The sequence below is a fragment of the Molothrus aeneus genome, chromosome 15, assembly GCF_037042795.1.
Source record: "Molothrus aeneus isolate 106 chromosome 15, BPBGC_Maene_1.0, whole genome shotgun sequence".
NCBI lineage: Eukaryota > Metazoa > Chordata > Aves > Passeriformes > Icteridae > Molothrus > Molothrus aeneus.
Window position 1 is genome coordinate 7,559,429 of NC_089660.1, and position 12,053 is coordinate 7,571,481.

General features: G+C 42.5%; 1 protein-coding gene across 1 annotated transcript in view; it reads left to right on the plus strand.

Annotated features, from left to right (window-relative positions):
* The window catches only part of ADAMTS2 (ADAM metallopeptidase with thrombospondin type 1 motif 2), a 167,530-nt gene that overhangs the window by 143,320 nt on the left and 12,157 nt on the right, over nucleotides 1-12,053 (plus strand). The window contains exons 11-12 of the mRNA XM_066559933.1: nucleotides 6,658-6,803; nucleotides 8,166-8,341. Of these exons, the coding sequence (XP_066416030.1) occupies nucleotides 6,658-6,803; nucleotides 8,166-8,341 (322 nt within the window). The remainder of the gene's footprint in view (nucleotides 1-6,657; nucleotides 6,804-8,165; nucleotides 8,342-12,053) is intronic.

The following is a 12,053-nucleotide window of genomic DNA, read 5'->3' on the forward strand; positions in this document are numbered from 1 at the left end:
GTGTCCTGCATGGCCACTCTGGGACCATTAAACCCCATCCTCAGGCAGGTCATGGCAGTATCTGCCCCACGCAAGTCTCTGTGGCAAAGCCAAAAATGGGGAAATTTCCTGTCTCCTACGACTCTTTTGAGGTCAGGGTGTTGTTCTTGGACCAGCAATGTTGCCATGGTGCTGCCTGGCCTCCCTCATACAGAAAGCAGTGGGAGCTGGGGAAACATCCAAGCCAGGGCCTGGAGCTTCCTGGAGGGAAAGGATGGATGTGGGAGCTGAATGCCAGCTAGAGAGAATCCACATGACAGCACAGAGGGGCTGTGAGCAGAGAAGGGCAGGTCTGTGGGGATGGATTTGCAGGTTTGATGAGAGCCCAGGGAGGCGCAAGGAGTGGTGGAGGGATGTGTGGGGTGGCAAAGGCTCAGAGAGCTCCGTCGGCACAGCCACCGCGCTGGAGCCGCTCCCAGCCCCGGTTCTCCTCCCTGGAGATCACACTCTGCTCACTGTGGGTCTGAGCTCCAAATCCTTTGAAGTCTGATGAAAAAAATCTGGCTTCCCTGGGCTTTGGATGCAGTGACTGAGGGGGAGAGGAAGATGTCGCTACTTGGAAAGGTTTTTTTACAACCCAATGTATGACATCATTTATGCGATAAATGAACCATATTAGCAGCTGCTGTTATGGCTTGAAAAGTCTCTTTTATGAAAAAGTTATGTTAAATTAATTCCCCAGCAAGTCACGCTCTGTTCAAACCACTCCCTTCTGGTTTTCTCTTCTTTAAATTACTCCTGCTACAAAAGCTTTGTTTCTTATTAAAAAAAAAAAAAAATTAGATTACAATCCAAAATTTTAGACAGTTTATTTGGATACACTTTTCTTTATTTTGATTTTTATATTAAAAATATTCATGACCCCCAACTGAAAAAAAAAATATATTCCATTTTGTTGCATCACCCTCTTCCCTGCACTATTCATTCATATTAGTATTTGAACAGAAATGAGGAGAAAAAAGGAATTTGTAACCCTACAGTTAAGGATCTGTCAGTGCTTCCATTATAAACAGTTTGTCAGGATATTATGCAACTGAGCTGTAAAAATTTTCTTTGGACTGGAACTTGGGATCCAAGGCTTCGGCAAGCTGTGCAGACAGCCAGGCTTTTGAGCTCTGCAGAGATGCAAGAGAGTATGTGCACATTCTGAAGTTTCAGTAGATGATAGGACTCTGACTGTTTTATTCTCAAGGGAGCTGTCCCAGTTTTTTGATAAATAAACTTGCTGCCACCTTCCAGAAGAACCTGAGAAAATGATGTAAAATGAAAACCATTTTATTAGATAAGGCTCAGCAGTCTGAACTAAATGGTTTGGGTTTTTTAAAATAGAGTGAGTTCTGGAGGTTATATAGCTGACTTTATGTGTCTGAGCTCAGCATTTGACCAGTGTATTTATTAGATGTTGGTGTTTTTAATACAGGTACATCAGATCAATGCTTTTACATCTGTTCCTTTCCTTTTCCCTGCCCTCGATTTTGCCTTCCCGTGTTCACTCTCTTCACCAACTGGGACAATACCAGAGGCTCTTGCCTGAATGCATGGGGCTGTAAAACGCATTTATTGCCCAAAGCTGGGACTCAGTTGCTGTGGGGCAGCTTCCCTCAGGTATATCTCCCAGGATACCTCATCAGTGCTTGAGAAAAATGGAAAATAATTTCAAACATAATCTCCTATTTTCTTTGGAATCATGCCAGAAAACAAAAGTACAGAAACATAAGCAATTAAAGATGTTGATTGAGAAAGATTCATTTGTTTCCCACTTTAGAGACTTGCAGTTTTCATGATTTCATACCACTAATTCCCAGGGCCTATTTTAAGCTCAAACCAATCACAACACTGCTGATGTGTCACAGAAACATCCTGGCTTTGCTGCAGCTGAGGGGACGGGATGCCAGAAGTGAAAGCGATGCTGGGGAGGCGAGCACGGCTGGTGGTGCATGGATGTTCTCACCTAGGGCTGGTGTTCGCATAACTGAAAACTGATCCCAAATCCAGCAAGGTGCCACGGAGGAGAATCCAGTCCAACTGCCTCCTTCCCAACTGGTGGTCAGGGGACAAGAACAACCATGTGGGACACGTGAAATCTGGAGCACATTTTGGCAGGCAGGGTGGAAGGGGCATGTGTCTGCACACCCAGGCTGTGTCCTGGATGTTCCAGACATTACCCTTTGAAAGGGAAGATGAGTCTTTCTAATGCTGTCTATACATGTGTATGTATGTGTACAGATAAGTATGTGTATTTATGTAAATGTTTGTAAGCTCTTCTGTTCCTCTGGTTATTTGAACTAAGTTGCCAAAAGAGTGAGGTTCTGCCATTTTGAAAACTTCTTAGTAAGTCTTCTTGTGCAAATGGAGATACTGAGCAACCATTATGTTAATTGGCAGCAAACTAATAATTTGCTGGGTTTAAAGATAAAAAATTAGCACATTCTCCTGGACCTTCCCAGTCAGGAAAGAAAACTATTATTTTGACAGAGTCCTAAAGGAAATAGAGTAATTTATACTGCTCCCAGCTTGATTTTTTAAAACCAGATTGAGTTCTCAACAGCAAGAGGGAAGTTTCTATCAGTTTTGTGAGGCTTTGATGATGCGGCCACTTGCAAGGGTCATATTACCTTCCACGAAATAACTCTGGTGTGTAAAGTTAAGCATATGGAGGTTCAGAGTCTTACTGTGGAGTCACAGACACTCCATAAATTGCTAGAGTAAACCATGCAGACAAGACATAACTGTGCAAATCTTAACTCTGCCCAGCATTCTGTAGATTGAAAGAAAACATATGCTGTCAGCTGATAATTTATTTACTTGTATACAATTCTGTCAGCTCTACCATTAGCCTCAGGCTTCTGAATCCAGGCAAACTTCAGAAATCTATCATCAGTTTTTTTTATTCCATTTTTTAAAAATATTACTCTTCTGGGGAGACATTTATGTCAGCTGAAGTAGCTAACTGCTCTCCACAGGGTAGAAATAAAACCCAGAGTCAGTCACGCAGGGAGATCACATGTTTGAGTCCATCTGCTTGCTGCAGTGACTAACATCAAGGTTTGCAGCACCTGAGCCTTCTTTTTTTTCTTTTCTTGGAGAGAGGTTAAGAGCCTGGTAGCTGCCCCTGCCAACCAAGCTGATGTTGCTCTTGGATTTGGCTTCTGTGCCAAGGATCCAGCACAAGCCTAGCAGGTCTTCTCTTTGCTTGCACTGTGCTAATGAGCTGATCTGAGTGAAACTTGGAATGATTTTTTATTCTGTCAGGAAAGGAAGGGAATGATTAAATATTGCAATAAATAGATACTTTTGAGAAGAAATATGGACCAAGAAAAGAGGGTTCTGAAAACACTAATGTGTACTCAAAGCAATCCAGTTAATTTCCCACTGAGAAAGCTGACCTCAGCTTCTCTTGGAGACAGGAGACAGATGGGTGAGTGTGTGCTGTGTTAGTCACCACAGAAACGGAGAATACTTGCTTCTCCACTGAAGAAACTTTTACTGCCTCAGAGTAGTCCTCAGTGTTGGAACTTTCAGTTCATCCTTTGCAACCAATTATTTCAGACAGATGGAGCAGAGCGGGCCAGCCTGCGTGTGATGGGGAATGCAAATAAATCAGTGACCCCCTCCTGATGGGACCCCAGGACAGTGAGGAGAACTGAGCACCCCAGCCTTGGTGCAGTATGAAGGGTTGCTTGGTAGGTACTGGGGCATCAAGTGAGGAGATCAGAGAGGTGCCCATTGCTGCCCAATATAAAATAGTTACAGATACCCACAGAAGATCTTCAAGTCTTTTCTTGGAAAATTGACTTGAAGATGTGTTAAGCCCACAGGAACACACTGGCTCTTTTTTTGGCATCCACAGCAGTTTCAAAGAACTGCTGAAAACAGCAGTGGAATGTTTTACTGCAAGAAATTTAAGCTCCCTCTCCTGGAAATTGCACTTGTTTTGGACTGCCCTGTTTGCCAGAAAAATAGGCGAGACTGCAAGAAGTCATCTTCAACTAAGAAAATAATTTGCATTTACCCATTTTTTTCTCATTTAAGAGAGAAAATTGCTTTAATATGCTTCATTCTTTAAGTGAAACTCCCTGTTTATGAAGGGAATAGTGCTTGAAATTGGCTCTTTTCCACCTCATTATGTAGTTAATGTAGTAGCAATAGGAGGGGTTGGCTTTAACTTCCTTTATTACACTGGAGATTGCTCTGTCTCTGGTTTTACCTTCTTGTGCATTTTCTTGCACGGATCTGCACAGAGTAAGATTCATTAGTGAATCATTTTGTTTTCTGTAGGCTTCTTTCTTTTAATCCACAAAAAAAAGGCAGAGCTGGGAATGACTCATTTTACACAAATGCTTCTCTCCTAATAGCTCTGCCTCAGCTTCCCAACAATCAGCATCTGACCAACTTCTGCACTAAAAATCAGTGCTGCTCTTCTCTTTACACAACAAATTCAATAACATTATTCCATGTTTGCCTTCCAGTTCAGGGACCAGTCTCAATGTCAGAGAAGGGGTTTATTAGAGGTTGTTGCAAACCTACATCCTATTTAGCTATTCCTGACTAAAACAGGGAAAAGAGACTGGGAAGCACAATGTCATCACATGTCTCTCCCTCTCCTCCATGAGTCCAAGCACTGGATTCTGGATCATCACACAATGAACATAGGCTTAATGGCTCCTGAAATGGATTTGGTCACTGCTGTGGAACTTACACCTGAGAGATGCAGCAGCCTGATAAAAGGATGTGTGAGCAAGCACAGATCAGGAGCTGTCACTTCACATCTGCTTGCAAGCCCAGCTGAAATGTCTATTGACAAGCTGAGACACTGCCAGCTTCCCCCACATTGCTGAATGGTCCCCTGGCAGCACAGGGCCCCACGACTCAAACTGTTTGTTCAAACAAACCTCTCTAAAGCCATAAGTAAACACTCCCTGAAGGGTACAGCCCTGAGCTTCTAAACCAAAAAAAGCAAAGGACATATTAGCATTTTGCATTTCTTTCATGCTTTGCTGAATTATCTCTTGTTCTGTCAAACATCTAAGAAAAATCTGCCCATTACAGCTCTGGAGCAGGATTGGTATAATTGGCTTTGTGGTAACTCATCTATTTCAATAGGTTTTGACTTTGAATATCTGAAGTCATGGGAAAGAAAAAAATAGTTGAAACCTAATTTCTACTCTCTCTTCTACTCCTTGTCCAACCAAATCAGCCCCAAAATAAATTGCATGAATATGAGCCAGTCACTGAGCAGATTAGTGAACCAGTAAGCTCTGCCTTGTCACCATTCTAATGATTCTCTCTTGAAATTCAGCATTATTAATGATTATGCTTCACTTTTAGATTTGTCTTCCAGATCACTAATCACTCTATGCTCAAGAACACTCTCCTGTTATATATCTTCTGATTTTGTTTTTGCTGGCAGCATGCATTTAGCCATATGCTTGTCTTGTGCAGCCTGCCAAATTCCTGCATTCCAGGGCTTGTTAAGCTGTGTAAAATGTTGTTGTTGACTTGAATGTTAAGGAAAGTAAGTGACTGATTTCACTTGTTGTTGCAGCCATCTGTGCTCCTGAGCCAGAGCTCTCATCCCAGCAGTAACTGTTAACGCAGACAAACTGTGACAGTCTCATGCAAAGTCGTTTGTTTGCTGGAATATATTTTCCAGCACCCACACTTCATCAGTAGACTTTTATGAAAGCAGAAATAGTACTGAAAGGGGCCAGAGTCTTGTGATCCTTGAGAAGAATTCTTTGTGACTTCAGCTGAGAAAAAATTCCATGATTAGGGACTGGAGAAATTGGTGGAAAGGCATTGACAGGTTTCTTTAACAGGAGATGACAGTAGAGATGATCAGTACTGGAGCTATGAAGGCTTTTAAAGAAATAAAATAAATCCCTTAATAGTATGGGGAATGTAGCAAATTCTATGTTTCAACTGCTGTGGAATGACTGTATTAAAAACCAGGTAAAAGAAAGGAGAAAGTGTGGAAGGGTGTGATGAAGTGTGCAGCTGCAGGACTGCTCAGGGCTGTACCCAAGAAATGCCTCCTGGTTTTTTGGTCAGGTTTACGATGAGATCTCCAGGGAGACACTGCAAAAGCTTTTAATTAAAAGCATTAATTAAAAGCATTAATAGTCTACAATGTGAGCTTGCTTTAATTCCTTGACACTTGGCTGATTGCATTTATTATAGGAATATGTGTGTGGGTTTGGGAGTGGCTGGGCAGGATGGTGCTGTGGCCAGAGCTCCTGACTGCTGCCTGGAGAGGCTGCAGGCAGTAGTGGAGGCAGGATGTTACTCTTAGCCTCCAAGATCTGGGATTCTGCCATTTCCCTTAAATGATATCCCTGCTGCAGAGAGGTGATGAGGAAATGTAACACTGACAATGGTTTAACAAACTTGGTAGACTTGAAACCTGCATGCACACATGTGCATACTGACATGTAAGGTTGTAAAATCTGAGTGAGTTTGGGATCATGGGCACAATCTGACAGCAAGTCCCTCTATTTTCTACTGGAGAGGTGAAAAAAACCCAGAACTTGTGCTGAAAATAAAATGTATGGTGCAGCAGCTTCTCATCTGATGTAAGTTAATAATCTAATCGTTCTGACATCTGATTCTCTCTTTCAGCATTGCTTTAAAGGTCACTGCATCTGGCTCACACCAGACATCCTGAAGCAGGATGGACACTGGGGGGCATGGAGCAAGTTTGGCTCTTGCTCCCGCACGTGTGGCACCGGGGTGAAGTACAGGACCCGGCAGTGTGACAACCCACAGTAAGTGACACCCCACTGGTGTGCAGAGGCTGCACAGGGATCCTCAGTGCATGGCCAGTGCAGCAGAGCAGGAAAGGATGCTGAGTGCTGCTTGTTAAATCTGACCCATAGCATATGTTGTCAGAAATTCTACTTTTGGTGCCTTAGCAAGTCATGAATCATCTTTATTTCTCAGTTTATCCATCCGTTTAACTGGTTACAAGGACTAATACAGTACTGTTTAAAGCATAACTAAAAGTTTAGAGTCCTAGATGTGTCATTTTAAAATGGGAGTCTGAAATAATATAAGTGATTTATTGGATTTTTTTTAACCTTTTAAAATGTTTTCTTTAATCCACCTTTTAGGATATTTCAACAAGAAGGTCTTAAAATATTTTCAAACTGTTTTTATTCCAAGTTGGAACAAAGCTCCTGAGATCAGAACTTTCCCCAAAGTTAATTTTAAGAATTTTGAATTGTCTTGCTTTAATAACTTACATCTGATTGGGTCATCTAGATAATGTAGAATAATTCAATTTCAGTAACAGTGGAAGTAAAGTATAGTTAATAAAGATTGCTGTATACATATGATAGGAAATGTGTAATTATTGCTATCTTAGTGTGGTATCATAAAATGTCAAGATCCTAAGGACTAAAACAATTGTTGGAATTAAATGATTTTAACAGAGAGAGTATTTTTAACATTGAATTTCTTGGTTTGTTGATAAAGCAATTGAACTTGGCTAATATTAAAAATCATCTTATCGTTGATTTGGTTTTTTTTTAAATTGAGTTTTATGAAGCAGCATTTTCCAATGGAAATTGTTCTGTTAAGAAGACATTTGCCAGTTCTCTTTTCAGCCTTTATTACTTTGGCAACAGAGAAGCGACCTTTATAATTGTGGGCACAGCTTTAGTTGTAAAACCTATTTGCATGTAGGAAAAGCCTAACGTGCTATTAAAAACGTTTTCTGTGTTTCCTGGAAGAGGATGAAAACCCAGCTACAGGTCCTGAGCTCTGCATTGCCAGATCTGCCAGGGATCTGGTGCTCATCTGCCTGGGGGCACACACTGGGCTGGGCTGCTCTGCCTTTGCTGCTGCATTAGGGGTGAATGTGAACGATTTCTGCTGTGCTTTCCTTTCCTGGCTACACCAAGAAAATGGCTTTTCTTGCCTTTATAAGGTCGTTAAAACCTCTTCCTGCAGAAGTTGCTTTTTAACAGCTAAATAGTGACAGCAGGTTTTGAAAGGAAATACAGCCCTGGCTTCATCAAGTGCCTGCTGACATGTTTGGTAAACAAATGGCTCCTCAAAAGATTTAACGGACAGTTAATGAATGAAATAAAAGCAAAACTGACCACGGTTTTCTCTGCCTGTCTCAGTCCTGCCAATGGAGGCCGCACGTGTGTGGGGCCGAGCTATGAATTCCAGCTGTGCAACACCCAGGAGTGTCCCAAGGACTTTGAGGACTTCAGAGAGGAGCAGTGCCGGCAGTGGGACCCCTACTTTGAGTACCAGAACACCAAACACCACTGGCTGCCCTATGAACATGTTGATGGTGAGCAGCCCCTCTCCTGTGAAAACTAAAATCTGTTACAAATATGAATAAAAATTATATAGGGAGGGGTAAAACTTCTTCCCAGGAAATCATGCCTCCTAAATCTATTAGGAGGTGTTTGGAGGGATCAGTGAGTATCAGTGTATGAGTGACTCAATTTATGCAATGCACTTGGATCTTCAAAAAACTTTGGACACTGTTCCCCAATGCCAGCTGTTAAATGGATTTACCATGAGATAAAAGGGAATGGTTTTGTATGGGAGGATGGCCCACTCTGAGAGCTGCAGAAGGACCTTGTGACACTAAGGGACACAAGAAGGCAAAGGAAGTTTGGTGTTAATGAATGCCAGTAATGGATGTGGGGGTAAAAACTGGTATATATGTGTGTGTGTGTGTGTGTGTGTATGGTGGCCTCTGAAGAGAAAGGCTGGGAATAACCTGGGAATACCAGGTTATTCAGTGACTGTGAAGGGAGAGATGGAGAGCACTGACCTGTCCCTGTGTACCTGAACATTGTGTCTCCACTTTAAATATTCAGCCAATGCAGCTCAGGTTGTGCCCATCTCACTGCTGCCCAGGCTGCTAAAACACCCACAGCTGAACTCCAGCCAGAATAAAGCAAACATAAATAATGACTTCTGGATGAGGAGAGTTTGGATAAACCAGGACTTTTCACCCTGGAAAAGCAAGGATGTAGATTAAAAAGATAGAGTTACAGAGTTGGGAGTGGCCCAAAGAGACTGAACGTGGAATGATTATTGAGTTTCTCATAACACGAGCCTGGGAACATCAAATAAAATTATCAGGTGGCAGATTTAAAACAAATAAGAGGAAAGGCTTAATACAAAGCATCTAATAATCTTGAAATTCACTGCCACAGAAAATTGCTGAGGCCAGAAAGTTTTAGAAATTATTTTGAAAAATTCTTGACAGTTCTACAGTGCATTAAGAGCCATTAAACACCAAGTTCCAGTCACGATTTTGGAAGTCTCCAAGTTGCAGTGTAGGAGGAACCAGGAGAATATTCCGAGAAAAGTTTCCAGTTTGTTCCTGTGTCTTCCTCCAAATGCTGCTGGCACTGTTGGAGGCAGCTGTTGGGTTAGATGGGTGCTGGCTCTCAAGCCAGCAAGGTTGACAGAGATCACCTCCTAGAACAAAAATGTTCCTGTTCCTGTTAATGCCTCAGCTTAACTGTCAATGAAAGTGCAGCTGGTTGCTTTGGGCCGTGTCTGCTCTTGCCAGAAAACACTCTGAGATGTTTTACCAAACAAAGAGGCTGTTTTTGAACTGTTTTTGAACCCCAACGCCTTACTTGAATGACAAATTCTTGAGGGCAGGGTTGGCTTGGCAAGGGGCAGGTTCTGAGCACCCACCCCATCCTCAGCCCAGCTGCCCTCACTGGGAGGGGAAGGGTCACTTTGGGTGAATTATTTTGCATTCCAGTGAGAGGATACTCTGCCAGAAATTAATGGCAAATTCCTTATAATTAATTTGCCTGACTTTCTTCCCAAATAGTTCTCAGAGTTCCCTCATTCTTCTCATGCCATCTTGGTCAGTCTGTCAGTCTGGGATTTTCAAAGGCACAGACACAGCCTCACAGCTTAATTTCATGAAATAGTTTTGCTGGCACAGGGTGGAGGGATGAAGGCTGTGGTCTGCAGGACCTTTGCTTATGCTTTAGCCTTTGGAGCAGTCTGCTGCAAAGACCAGTGAAACAAATCAGATTTTTTTCAATTAAATTCAATGGCTTCTGGGTCAGAAACCAGCTCATTGATGTCTGAGCACTGATCCCTGGGCACTGCTGGTTTCCAACATAACTATGGTATAACTGCAGACACCTTGAGAGTTACATTTACCTGTGCAGGGTTATTAGAGGGAACAGCTTTTGTGTGAAAATAAGGCCAGAGACAAGCTTATGCTTGAACTCTAATCTATTCAAAACTCCCTTTTGTAAGGATAAGGCATATCAGTGACATACTTGTGAGGATAATGCAGTTGTGGCTCAGAAGTGACATAAATCCATACACTTCACAGGCAGCTCAGCTGGACGTGTCTGACACATTGTGCAGGGCATAAGAACAGACAGGAGTGCCTCATGCTGAGGGCAGAGAAAAGCCACTGAGCTGGGGTGCACCCCAGTGTGTCCTTGAGCATCCCATGCCCCCTTGTCTCCTGTTCCAGGCTCTCTGAGCTCCCAGGTCCTCACCCTGCTGTGCTCACAGGCTCCTGCATCTCCCTGGGCATCTGCCAGGGCAGCAGGGAGGGACTCTGGCCATGAGCTCCCAGCCTCAGTTAAATGAGAAGGACTCAGAGAGCAGGGACTGGACAGACACACCATCACATGCTCCTGCACTTCTACTGTGTCCAGCACCAGTGAATAGGAAGAAAATAATTCTTTGCAATAGCAGGGTCTAATTTAGCAGCACTTACACATTTACTGCTCCATGGAGCAGTGGGAGCAGAACCATCTCTAAAATAAAGCCCTTGTGCAGAGTTGTTGGCACCCAGTCGGACCTGCTGATATTTTCATTTAATCACAGGCAGTGAATGTGTGCTGTGTGTGGGGTGGGGGTGGCTGCACACCCAGGGGTGCTGTGTGCACATCTATCCTGTGCACAGCTTAATGTTCCTAATATATACATTAAGTCTGCCGTTATTATGATCTTAATAGTCTCCTATGAAGAATTTGCACCAAAAAAGTACCTGTTTTAATAAACTAGACCCTGGATTTTCAGCATGGCTTCTCTGCATGGTTTGGGAGCAGTAGCAAAGGTCTCTGATGTACCAATACCCAGTGGCCTTGAGGACATCAACAGCAATAACAAGGACTTTATAAAAAGAGGGCAGAGGCCATGGAACTGTACAGGGGAAGAATGCAAAGGGCCTGTGAAGATTTATTTCAGTTGAACTGCTACAATGGAAAGGTTGTTATTGTTTTAAATGGTGGGAAAATCATTCCAACTTTTAATCATGTTAAAATAGCAGAATCTCTATTTGTTTCATCTAGCAGAAAGGCCATCTGCTCTTCAGTGCCAAGGAAAGCATAGTGAATCCTATTATGGGGCTGAGGACAGCAAGAGACATGGATAAAATGAAATACACTAGTGGAATACAACTTTATTCAGCAACTGACTAGTCATTTTCAGCTTCATTTTTTGTTCTTAGCTCTTTGGAACAGATTAGAGAAAATACCACTTGCCTGGCTGTTTGTGCATGTGTTAGCAGTAAAAAAAATGTTTTTTGTCTGAATCTTTTTGACATCTCATCTTGTTTAATGGTTTAAATTATCATAAATACAAGTATAACCATGAGGGAAAATTAACTTTGTGGTTAGGATGAAATGCTATGGCCCAGCTGTCTCTGAAGAAATTTTGGATGCCAGGTTCACTCAGTGTCAAACAGTTGCTTTTAATGGGAAAATTAATTTGGTTTTTTTTTCATTTAAGTGCAGTGCAGGAGAAACCAGCATCTCTCACAGGTAGTCATGCAACTGAGGAGAGCTCTGCCAGATTGCATCATCTGCAAAGGATTAAATAGATTCCCCCTCAAAGTCAATGATCTGTTATTTTTAAGCCTGTCTCCTAATGGTGACACATGGATGCTTTATGATTCAGCATTTTCCAAGAGATCACAGAGTTTTTCAAAGGGGATAAGCATCAATGATTTATGGGCACCACGCTGGGCTCTGTGATGTGTGCAAGGAAGAAGAGAG